At 42.8% G+C, this 13,191-nt stretch overlaps 1 protein-coding gene across 2 annotated transcripts in view; it reads right to left on the reverse strand.

The window, feature by feature from the left end:
* MIOS (meiosis regulator for oocyte development) overlaps positions 1–13,191 on the reverse strand; it is a 209,182-nt gene that overhangs the window by 32,542 nt on the left and 163,449 nt on the right. For both annotated transcript variants that reach the window (XM_078663710.1, XM_078663711.1), the window contains exon 10: positions 798–927. In XM_078663710.1, the coding sequence (XP_078519836.1) occupies positions 798–927 (130 nt within the window). The remainder of the gene's footprint in view (positions 1–797; positions 928–13,191) is intronic.

A 13,191-nucleotide genomic window follows, 5' to 3' on the forward strand; every position in this document is an offset into this window, starting at 1 on the left:
AACTTTTCCGCAGCAGCAAGTTTGCTTCACTGGGACGTCACAGAAAGGCTGTGGAGTGAGGTTAGACTACAGCTTTGCCCCGCTAGAGGAATCAGAGTTCCAAAAAACGTGCGTAGGTAGAAATCTTAACTGGGCGAAGGTGCCAAAAGTATCCCGCCCACGAGAGACCTTTCATAGACACACATTTTGAATTTCTCCTGCTCTGAGCTTTCTAGCCAAAAGTTAACTGTTTCATAGAGTCCTCACTTAACGGCCGTCCGGACTCATGGAGACCTTATCGGCCCCAGCCTGCTGCCTTGCCCTGCTAAGGATTTTGGACTACCATTTCAGAGACTATGCCAGAAGGTAAAACTCTTGATTGGGACAAACTTGGCCCCTGTATCCAACCCATGCACCATCAGAGTAGGCCTTAAATTGCACCTAGGTACCAGTCAAGTACACCCAGATGACCGCTGTTGGTGCCTAAGGGTGCTAGGAGCTACTTTTATTTCTTACAGCTATGGTACAAGGGCATACCAGAAACATAAAGGTGACCCTCTTATGACTGTAAACTGCCCCAGAAACTGCATAAAATAGTCCAGAAGTGTGACTTAGGCCATTCCGGAGATTCAACTTTGAAACATGATTATTAATTTTCTGTAGAACATTATTTTTCTAGGTTAATAAAGGTGCATAGCTGTGGCAAAACCTTTTAAAGTATCATCTTTGAATAAAATAAAAAAACATTCAAGATTTCACATTAAACATATAAAAAAGAACTTCTAAATAGAACAGTATTGAATTTTGACCGCTTTTACCTAAACCAACTCAGCATGTGTCCAGCATGACCACCGTGTCTACAGTTATGACACCAAGTAAACCAGTTGTTAAACTGGGCTAGTTTCTTGTCTTTGCTGAGATCCACCTTCTCATCCGATTTTGAGGTTCCTAAGGAAACAAAAGCCCAGCAACATCAAATATTATAATAAAATTATACAAGTAATGGCCATGTCCCTAGTAAGAACTACATTAACACCACATGTAAAAAAAGTATCTATGTGTTAATGATTCATAACATAGTCTGCTACTGATATTCCATTTGTTAAGGTTTAACTAATATGTTTTTATCTATTAAAAAACATTGAAGAATATTTGTATTCCCTTGTTAAAAATAAACTTGTAAGAACATTTTTTTAAAATGGAGTAAGCAATTTGACCAAGTCAATTTATACATTAAGCATTCCTTTCACATAGTTTTAGTCTCTCAAAGCATTTCGTAATACACAGAACTTGGCACATCCATTTTTACGTCTCGCCAGTCTTGCACATTGAGCTTGCGAGAATATAGGGGCTTAACAAGAGCTTAACCATTCGGGCGATTTCATGCTGTGCCCGTGAAAAGCAAGCTCAATGCGCAAGCGCATTGACCGCAAAAGCGCGTGCACATGAAAGCCAGCAGCTTCACTTGAAAGGGATCCGCTCCGCCCCCTGCTGCATCAAAGGCTTTCTTCTTCGTACTTTTATCCGCTCCGCCCCCTGCTGCATCAAAGGCTTTCTTCCTCGCACTTTTCACGGCCGCCAGGCCGTGTCGCATTTCTCCTCCCCCTCCCCACAGCAATGATTTTTTTTCCCCTTAGATGCTTACATTGCTGTACGTAAAGTAACTTTGTGGCATGTGTAAGTGTCTCTTTCTTTCCGTGTTTCATTTACACACGAACATTGATTACTTCTGTTCTTATATAGTGGAGAGTCACAATATCTGCATCATCAGGATATGTCAAAGATTTAGGTCAGACATTAAAAAATCGTCTAGCCTTACTTCATCAGCCGTGCTTTCATATCAGTTTCCATTTCCCACCTTTTGGATATTTCTTTCCTCTGTAGCTTTTCCAAGTGTCTCAATTAAATCTTTAGCCTCAGCGAGCTGATCACTCCTTCTCCGTGAGGCTTGGTTGCCTGTGTCATCAGGCACCTCCTCTGTGCTGAATACATTTTCAGCGGAAGCCTCCCTTTCTCTCAGCTAATCCATGATTCTTGATGCCACAACACCTCAAGCGTTCTCCGTGTCCCGATCTGCAGGACATTTCGGCTCTCCTCTCTCCCCACTGCCTCCACTAATGCGGCACGGCTTACCGTAATTCTGAGTACTCTCCGACATCCAGATTATGGCAGCTCAGCTGATCTTTGTGATTTTTTTTTTGCTAGGGGGGGCTCCGTGACATGCAACACTGTACACTTCTCAAATGCCAGTGACCGCGGTGCCCCTAATCGAGAGAGCGTGCCGGATTCCAGTGCCAGCAATTTGAACAACTATACTACAATGCCTGTCCCATTCATCTGAAATAGGCTCCAGCATTGCATTATTTTTATTATTACTGAGGCTTTTTAAAGCGTGTTCCAGCTCTCCTTCAGCGCCTCCTCTCCGCCCCTTCCCTGCTGCTATTTAACACCAGGTTTTCACTCTGCCTTCAATTACAGCTTCGTTTCCTTCTCTTCAGACAGCTTCTCACAGCTTTGATGTTCTCAGTGGGCTGTGTCTCGACATTTGGCTAACTTCAGCTTGTCTTGTTTGTAAAGCAATCCTGCGTAGCCATTTGTTTGCAGGATACACGTAATTGGCTGTAATAAGAAAACCTTAGCGAGCGTATCAGAAGGAATTATTTTGAGGGAGAAATACCTTATTTAGAATAAGGGCAGATTAGAACTTCAGGTTTGTATCTCACAACATCCTTGGAAAAAAAATATCTTCTAATGTATGGGACTTTTTAAGTCTCTGCTTTGGGGAGGTCCAGAGCTTCAAGTATGTAGGTGCAGAATACAGAACCAGTTGTACAGCACCTCCTAGTGCCCACATTTCTCACAGCCTTAGTTTATTCATTTCGGAAGTGAAAATCACCCCAATATCCCTCCCGCGCTCTCTCTCTCTCTCTCTCTTTCTCACTCTTTCCCTTTCTTTCCTCTCCTCTCTCTTTCTCCCTCTCTATCTCTTTCTCTCTCTCCCCTCTATCTCTTTCTCTCCTCCCTTTCTATCTCTCTCCTTTCTCTTTCTGTATCTCCCGCGCTCTCTTGCTCTCTCACTCTTTCACTCTCTCCTCTATTTCTATCTTTCTCTGTCTCTTTTTGAAACCTCTCTCTTTCTCTCTCTAGCTCTTTCTCTCACTCCCTCTCCCTCTCTTTATCACTCTTCCCTCTCACACTCCACTCTGTGCCACGTAATAACTCGCCACATAGTTACACTCTACTCAATACTACATAAATACACCACACATAATACCACCTCAACTACCACTCTAACTCTTCTCTACCTCTATCTCTCTTCTACCCCTCTACCTCTACTCTACCTCTCTACCCCTCTATTACCCCTCTACTACCCCTATAAACCTCTTTTACCCCTCTACTACCCCTCTTTTACCCCACTACTTCCCCTCTACCTCTCTTCTATCCCTCTACTCTACCTCTCTACCCCTCTACTACCCCTCTTCTACAACTCTACCACCCATCTACTACCCCTCTACCTCTCTACCCCCTCTACCATACTACCCCTGTACCATACTACCCCTCTATTACCCCTCTACTACACCTCTATTACCCCTCTACTACCGCTCTACCCCTCTAATACCCATCTACCTCTTCTACCCCTCCATCTATCCATCCCCCACTCCATCCATCCTTCCCCCTCACTCTATCCATCCCCCACTCCATCCATCCATCCCCCCACTCCATCCATCCATCCCCCCACTCCATCCATCCATCCATCCCCCAACTCCATCCATCATCCCACTCCATCCATCCATCCATCCCCCCACTCCATCCATCCATCCCCCACTCCATCCATCCCCCTACTCCATCCATCCATCTCCATTCACTCCATCCATCCCACTCCATCCATCCATCCATCAATCCCACTCCATCCATCCATCAATCCCACTCCATCCATCCATCCCCCCACTCCATCCATCCCCCCACTCCATCCATCAATGCCCGCCCTCCATCCATCCATGCCCGCCCTCCATCCATCCAGCCATACCCGCCCTCCATCCATCCATCCCCGCTCTCCATCCATCCATCCATCCATTCCCCCGACTCCATCCATTCCTCCCCGCCCCACACTCCATCCCTCCCCCGCCCGACACTCCATCCCTCCCCCGCCCGACACTCCATCCCTCCCCCGCCCGACACTCCATCCCTCCCCCGCCCGACACTCCATCCCTCCCCCGCCCCACACTCCATCCCTCGCCCTCTCGCATCACCACAGCATCACTCAGGGGCACCACAACATCACTATGCGCTACCACAGCATCACTGAACGCCACAGCATCACTCTTCGTCACCACATCACTCAGCGCCACCACAGCATCAATCTGTGCAACCATTCAACAACTGATTCAAATATGTTCTCTCAATGTTTCAAGCTTTATTACAAATGTCACAAAAAGATGTTAATATTTCACTTCTGTTCTTGTATTTTCATCACAATAAAATACACTAAACATATCTTCCAAAAAGTTATTTGCAAAAGTTTAAGCTATTGCCATTATAAATTACAATAACTTTTATTTAAGTATTAATTATTGAAAAAAATAAATACAACCCATTGTTATTTTTAATATTAATACATCTAAGTCATGTAAATACAACACATATTGCATTACAAATGCTATATGTGTCACATTTGCAAAAGTTAACACTATTGGCATTGTAAATGACAAAGTTATTAATTTAGCTATTTTCAAAACAAAAACATAAATAAAAAATGTGTCATTTACAATACTAATACCTCTAAATTTACTAATCGAGACCTATTGCATTGCAAATGCTTGTTGTATTTGCACCCGTTTACAGTGGCAGCTAACTCATGTTGATGTTTAGGAAGAGACCTACAAGACTAGGTTTCCCGTCACTGAAAGTATGGCTTTGTGCAGAGCGTGGTCCTAGAGGGCACAGGGGACCGTTATAAAAAATAAGCTAGAGTAAAGGATGTGTATGCATATGTATGTCTGTCTGCATATGTGCAGTAGTGATGAAGTCAGTGTCCCTGGTATATGTGATATCCATTCATAGGAGCCACCCGACCTAATGCCAAACTATCCAAGCCACCATGATACACGATTCCTCCCCAGGACATACAGGGTCATCTCTGGTATGATAGGACCTAACCTAGGTATTATGGACGCAATATTGAAATGTTGTGGTCATCCAAGGCTCATCCAGCCCTACAATATTATGAGCATCCTTAGCATTATTGAGCCCAACCCTGGCAGAATGTTGGAATTACTTACCCATCTCTTCTCACAACAGACACTACAGTCCCACCCCCACCTATACCATCCACCAAATAACAGTACTCAAGAAGCTTTAATCAATCCCTTAATATCAAAATATTCATAGAATCTCTGAAGGGGGCCCTTCATCCAAGCTCCTCACTTCAGTTTCTGGTTTTAAACCTTTCAGCCACAGTAATGCAGGCAATACGCTTCCACTGCTTGAGCGAGCTGTCCTCTCACTCATTTTGTGCCATGACAAACCAGGGGCATCCAAATGGATCCTTTGTTTTTTTTTTTTTTTTTAATAATACTGAAAGTCAAACTTTAAGGGTGACCATCATAAGATATCCGCTTCAGCATTTACAGAGTTTTGAATTATTTACCCTGTATATCCTTTAATGTTGCTATGATCATGATGTTACTGCTTCGTTCGAGTGCAGCCTAAAGCTCTCTATATTTCCCTATATATGCATCCACCTATTACTTTATGATTCAACCCCTTGTACGCATCAGCTGACCTTGCTGAAGCCGTTGTCTATTGGTTGCCTACCAGGGGACAGGCCGTTCATCAGACTCTAGAACCTATCAAAGCACCAATAGAGCACTAACTCATCTGCAAACAAGGATTATTTCTTTAGTTATGAATCCTCAGATTGCATGCGATTTCAAAAAAGCCTTTTTTATGTTCCGAAAACCTTCATGAAGAACTCGCCTGAACTTACAACTTCTAATTGTCCCCTCTCCTTTCCCCTTCTAATAACTTCTCCTTACTTACCATCCCCTGCATGCCCCCTCTCTTTGAGCACAGCTCAGAAACATCCATGTTTGCCATACTGTATATTACTGCATTTTTGCAAATTACCCTAATTTCATTTATTTCAATAATCACAACTTCTTCTTAGAAAGCTGTACTTTGCAACCTAATACCTTGTCTCTTCTAGCATAACAATTAATCCCACCAACCATCTGCATTTCTTTCCATTTATGAGGGACAACTAACTTCTATTAATTGAATCCACCACAAAGAAACTAAAGTATATGCACTGAATGATTCCCTTGAGAGAACAAGGTTAATCCTAATAATTAATAACCACTGGATTACCCACTAACCTTGGGTTCCGGAGCAGCGTGCTGTCTGCCATTAAGTGAAAAATGACCAGCCCTGGTGTGGTTCATGACTGGCTGCCAGCCATCTGCCACCAACAGACAGGTTTCTGGACCACTGTGCCAAGATACTCAGCTCTCTGGGTCCTGTAACAAAGCTCATCCTGGGCAGAGTTGTCATGCTTTCTCCCCAGGATGTTTGAATATAAGGAGTTAGGTCCTGGGACGTGCAGTTGGATGGACCATCATTAAATACTTATACAAAGAATTACCAGCTGCACATTTCTTTCATATCTCACATTTGAGAACTACAACCCAATATCAATTCAAGTTTGTAAGGTATACTTTGTTCATACCTATTTTATTTCGTTATTTTTTAAGAGTTTCTGTATTATTTCATCAAAGAAAAGACACTATACGTACATATTTACAATTTATACAAGACAACATATATACTCCAAAACATTTCAACAATATATAGAAATAGAATTCATCACATAGAAACAATTTCATCAACAGACATCAATTATTGTGGGGTGCCCTAACTTGACACCAAATTAATTTCCTGTCCATTACAACTTAATGCAAGGAAAAGAGTAAAAAATACTCAAAGCAACAAATTATTCCCAAAAAGACTACACATTAATTAATTGGTCTAAAAGACTTCCAAGTCAATTGCTTTTCAATGTGCCGACGCGTTTCGAACCCTCTCACGTCAATTTTCAGGTTCTCATCAGGGCTCTGTTCTGAACTTGTCTGTTTTCCAGCAAGAATCGGTCCACAGATTCGCTTTCTTTTGTATGGGGGAAGGATGTCCTTCTATCCTGCTACCTGCCTTCGGCGTTTCTTGCACAAGCAGTCCTCTTATTGCGTGGCTTGTACCTTATGTTTTCTTTTTCTAGGGTTGTTTTTCTTTCCTGTTCGTTCTTTAGTTTAGTGCTCACTATTCCTTTCCTCGTTATTCAGCCTGTTTTAGGTAGTCGTTTTAAACACTGGGCCGCCGGTTTTGCCAACATCTGGCGGTGGATTTGCGGAGACCGCCGATACTTCTTGTTAGTAAACGCGCAATAGTCAGCGTCTTTTTCATGGGGCCATTATCTGTTTGAACAGCTTCTTCGGATTCACTGACTATCTCTGGACGCCCAGAAAATTGACGTGAGAGGGTTCGAAACGCGTCGGCACATTGAAAAGCAATTGACTTGGAAGTCTTTTAGACCAATTAATTAATGTGTAGTCTTTTTGGGAATAATTTGTTGCTTTGAGTATTTTTTACTCTTTTCCTTGCATTAAGTTGTAATGGACAGGAAATGAATTCGGTGTCAAGTTAAGGCACCCCACAATAATTGATGTCTGTTGATGAAATTGTTTCTATGTGATGAATTCTATTTCTATATACTGTTGAAATGTTTTGGAGTATATATGTTGTCTTGTATAAATTGTAAATATGTACGTATAGTGTCTTTTCTTTGATGAAATAATACAGAAACTCTTAAAAAATAACGAAATAAAATAGGTATGAACAAAGTATACCTTACAAACTTGAATTGATATTGGTTTGTAGTTCTCAAATGTGAGATATGAAAGAAATGTGCAGCTGGTAATTCTTTGTATAAGTGTTCTCCCCAGGATGGGCAGGGTTCACGAAGGGGAAGCTTCAAAGGCCTGCCACATTTGTTAACTACCCCCAGCCTTTTGCTGCTATCTGCAACTGGTCCCCAACAGTTCAGACCCCCACTTTGCGAGAGAATCGGCGGGAAAACCTAGCCGGAAAGGGAGGTGTCCCCACCTTTGCCAACTTCACCCCTCAGGTGGGGGAGGTGAAGTGAAGCACACATCTCAGTCCCCTCCATCTTGAAGATGAGGGGACTTACTCAATCAGGAGGAGGGTGGCATAATAGGGGGTGTAGACACCCCAGGGAAGGGACCTATTGGTCTTGAACTGCACACTTGTGTAACACCCCTAAATCTAGTATTTAGGGGCACAGCAGAATCTTGCCTCTTCAGATTCAATGACCTAAGAAAAAGAACCTATGAGTCATGTGGAGAAGATGATGACGACTGACTTGGTCCCAGTCCTATCGGCCTGTCTCCTCCTCCAGCGACCCTGCTTCCCAAAATCGGCGTGGCCATCAGCCAGCAACCTCAAGAACCCCAGAGGACCTGTGCTGTCTTCGACAAAGACTCCAGTCTCCCGTGGACACCGGATTTCTCCGGCAAAGAAACCAACACCAGTCTGCGGATCCACAACACTGCACCACTCTGCACCCGACGCCCAAGTTCGAGTGAACTACTTACGCTGAGACACTTCCCATTATATCCTGACTTTGTCTGCACCGGTGGCTGACCTCTCCAAGACCCCTCCTCGACAGCTGCAGCCTCTGTTTGAAGGGTCCCCCCAACCGCACCCAGCTAGTGAAACCAGACACCAAAAGGTACCCATGAATTCTCCACACCCTGACTTTAGGGAGCCCAGCTGACAGTACCCAAGTGCACCCCAGCTATCCAACTTACCTGTCCAGCTGGTGGTCGCCTTCATCCAGCATCCTTGTCCAAGCCTGCAGCATTTCTTCCTGAGGACATCTTCAATTGATCTCCGTTGGGAGCCAGACTCCTACATTGCACACTGCCGCCAGTGTACCGCTGGAGTTGCGCTGCTGGTGCCTACTTGTGGCTCCCTTTGATCCCTGAGACCCGACACAGAAACTGCAATTAACTACCTGTGACCGGTGCTCTTCAGAGTGCCCCATGTCTCCATAGCACTGCATTGAGCTCAACCTCTCCTTTGACCTCTGCACCCATCCCCCCAGTGCCTTGCTGGAGGCACTCTCCTTACCTACCTGACCCCTGCCCAGTGTAAGTGCTATCGGCCCAAGACTGAACCACAATACTGTTTATTTACCTGCAAAATTAACACTTTGTTATTCTCCATAGGACTGTATGGTGGGGTTTTGGGTTTTCCCCGAAAAATGTTCTAAGTGTTGACCCTCTCTTGTACTGCAACAAAGTAACTGTGTCTCCAAAATTATTAAACTGATTACTGATACATTGGGATGCATAGACTGTAGTATTAGTTTGTTTCACCCCAAACTAGAAAAGTAATTAACAAGTAATCTAAAGTAATTACAAGTATTCTAAAGAGCTTACAACCCATTTTCTCTACTGCAAAGTAACTTGTATGCTTCTACAAAACTAGTACTTACTTGTATCTTAAAAAGTATTATTGTATTGAAAGGATCATTGTCCTGCTCCTGAGTAAATCTTGGCTCTAGTAATAAAAATATCAAAGTAATAATATTTTATACAAACAATTAGCTGGATTCAGTCTGTTGAGTGTGTGACATCATTTCTTTCAGAGTGTATACAACAAAGGCTTAACACTACCCTCTGATAAGCCCAACTGATAAACCACACTACCACAATAGAGAGTAAGGTATGGTCTACTTTAGCCTCAGCTATACCTCTGGTGATCCACTGGACTCTGTGCACATTATACCTCACTTTGGTATAGTATATACAGAGCCAGCTTCCTACATTAGGCAAAAGTACACTGGGGCCAAAATTCTAAAGAGAGTTATGTGCACTGGCAGAAAACATACACCCTCTTAAGGAACCAGATACCAAAGGTTCAAAGGAGGATAACCGTCCTCCAAATAGGTTTTCAGTCATCTGTGTTCACAGAGGGATGACAACTCCATTGCTGTATTTAATTCCAGAATAGTGGACAGCTAAAAAACATATGCAAGACCAACTGCTGGTCATGAATGTCAAACATTTTTGGGAATACATCTGGTTTGAAAGATACTCAGGGCTGAATATCAATTGGACGAAATTGGTTGTACTCCCACTAACGCTTACCACTCGAGTACTCTCTAAAGTTTCCATTGGTGTGGGGCACAGACCCTGTTAAATATCTAGGCATATGGATTCCTAGGGACCCAGACTTAGTAATTAGATACAACTATGGTAGGGTTTTCTCCAAACTAGAAGAACAGGTCTCTAGGTGGTCACGTCTACCACTGTCCTTAGCTGATAGGATAGCCATTCTGAAAATGGTGGCCCTGCCTAAGCTTTCATATCTTTTAGTTAATATTCTCATTGCATTACTGCTGCATTAAAAAAATTTAGGGGATGCTTGCCAACATTAACATGAGCTGGTAAATAGCTGAGAATCAGTTGCAATATACTTAACAATGCCATATTCAAGTGGAGGATTTAACACGCCAGACTTCCATTCATATTATGTGCTCATTTTGCACATTATTGGCATGCGCCACATGAGTACGTACCACCCCTTACGGTGGTACATGACTATGTCCATCCCATACCACTCCAGGCTATTCCTTCGCATAACAGAGATGGGCTCTCGCACATGGAAATCAACATATTGCACTCTGCGATGAAGGCATGGTGGGTACTAGGAGAGCTAGCAGGGAAAACCCCCTTATATGAACCTGTGTTGCTGCTACAATACCACCCCTCAATCTAGGTCTCCAAGGAGAATACCACGCTGCGATTGCTCAACTGAGCAGGCTTAATAACTTTGGGAGATTCCTATCCCAATGGGAATTTTTTTGTGTCACTTGAAGACATTTCTCATACTCCATGACACATCCCATTACTGGCATTTACATACACCCACCTTAGATTTGCACTACGCAAGTTCTACTCACAATTCCCACAAGAGCCACTCCACTCAATGCACTGTAGACACTTCTAACTAGTGACACGTGATGACACATGATCACGAAATTATATAATGCAGCACAGACGTACCGGCCATAGGTCCCCGACAAGGCACTAGAGAGTGTCAAGGCTGTGCTTGACAGACTACTACAGGTGTCAGACTGGAAATTCTGCTGTATTAGGTTGCATCCTCTCATCTAATTGTAACTTGTGCATTATACACTTCAAATATTTGCACCAAATGTACTACACGCCTGCTAAATTATGTAAATTTGGTTTGAGAGACTATGCGAACTGTGTGAGATGTACATCGGCAGTCTGCACGAAGCGTGGCAATGTGAACCTATTAGAAGATACTAGACTTAAATTACGAAGCACTTTTAGCCATGGTGCTCGAGGGAATGACTGTCAGATCTGACCTACTGCGGGTCCCACCTGGAACTGTACATGGGGGAATTGCCGCTAGCCTCGAGGCGTAAAGACAATTGGAGTCCACTTATGAAACACTTGTTGGTTACTTCGGATTAGACATAGGGTGAGATGCGCCTTGGGTACTGGGTACATCACTATGTAGCATTTTAATATCTGCACATGTTCTACTGAAAATGCACTGTGGAGCTGATAATGTCCTGTCTAAAAGGCACTGGTACATGTTATGTTCACGTATTTCTTTGATTGTTATGTATCAATAAAATAAATAATAATAAAAAAGAATGTCAAACGCTTAAAATGGTTCTCCTTGAGTTTCTATTATGGACTCCAGAATTTAGTTTAGTACACTGCCCCCTTGGAATCATTCGCCAAAGTAAACTGAGGAATAAGCAATTCCACAAAGGTAGCAACTGTTCAATTCAATCAGGATTGGAAGGGGAATTTTGCACAACTGTTGCTACATAAATGTAATAATGGATAGCCCACGTTAGCAAACACAGAGAAAATAATTTGTGCTGGAAATGGCATCAGAAAATAGCCGAACAAAGGATACAATGCTTTATCTTCCTCATCTCTCGCGTTTACACATACATTTATGACTGTAATGAGGTAACAGAAGGTGGGATGGGTAATTCGCTGTACCTCAGCCACTACAGACTAAGGAAAATATAATTCTATCAAACCACTTCCTTCCCTCCCTTTCACCTTATGTTTTGTCAGCCAGAGGAGAAAGGAAGGGCCTTTGAGAGATGTGTCTTATTCTATATGATCTAGGGTAAAATCAGTCTGTGTGCAGCAGAATTATGACCCTGGAGTAAGCAAGGCTTAACATCCATTTAAACCATTGCCAAATGCAACAGGACTGTGGTGTAATAATCTTGCAGAAATTACCTGAAACCAAGAGTATTCAGTACCCAACTCGGCTGGGAGGAGTCATTTAGCAACTAAGGGTGATTTAAGGTCTGAAGAGTATGCTAAGTAGTCCATCTAGACTTAGTAGGCGTCTTTCTCTTAAAAAAGACTACATGAGATTATGCATCTTTACACAGCACACTAATGCCTCTAGGTTTGCATGGTGAGCATTGCCTATACATTCCAAACTGAAGGACATTAACTTATGATGAAAGGTTATGCTTGTGATGAGGGGCATTGGGAAGGGATTTCCAGAGGTGAGAGCCCTGAACTCCCAACTGGCAGCCTCCACCAGTTGAGACGTTAGAAATAAGTACAGAGAGAAGATTCTGGAGTGCATTCTGCAAAAAGCAAGCAGAATTAAAGTATAAATTAAAGTATTTGTTCAGGACCTAGAAGCAGAACCATTAAAGAACTTCTACAAGTGGCAAAGAACAAAGTGAATTCTGGCCTCCACTGGACCCTGTGGCAGTAAATGATCCCTTTTCTTTCAGCATTGAGTCAAACAAACAATGGCATTCAGGACACTCTGAGAAAGTCTGTGAGATATATTTACCAGCAAAATACTTTACTTCTCAACCACTTAATTGATGCTCTTATTGATTTATTGAGAGCTAGTATTGTATAAATCAATAGGGATTAGTATTCTACACATTACACCATGCCAGGGTTTACATTCAGTCAGTTTCTTTTTTACACTGAGTTCACATCGCAAGAGTCTTTTTTTCATATTATTCCCAAGCATGGAATAAATGAGGTGTCCCAGTAAGGACTTGATTCTCTTGATATGTATTCTTGTTCCTGTCCAGGACTCCAA

This window comes from Lissotriton helveticus, chromosome 10 (genome assembly GCF_964261635.1).
Source record: "Lissotriton helveticus chromosome 10, aLisHel1.1, whole genome shotgun sequence".
Classification (NCBI taxonomy): domain Eukaryota; kingdom Metazoa; phylum Chordata; class Amphibia; order Caudata; family Salamandridae; genus Lissotriton; species Lissotriton helveticus.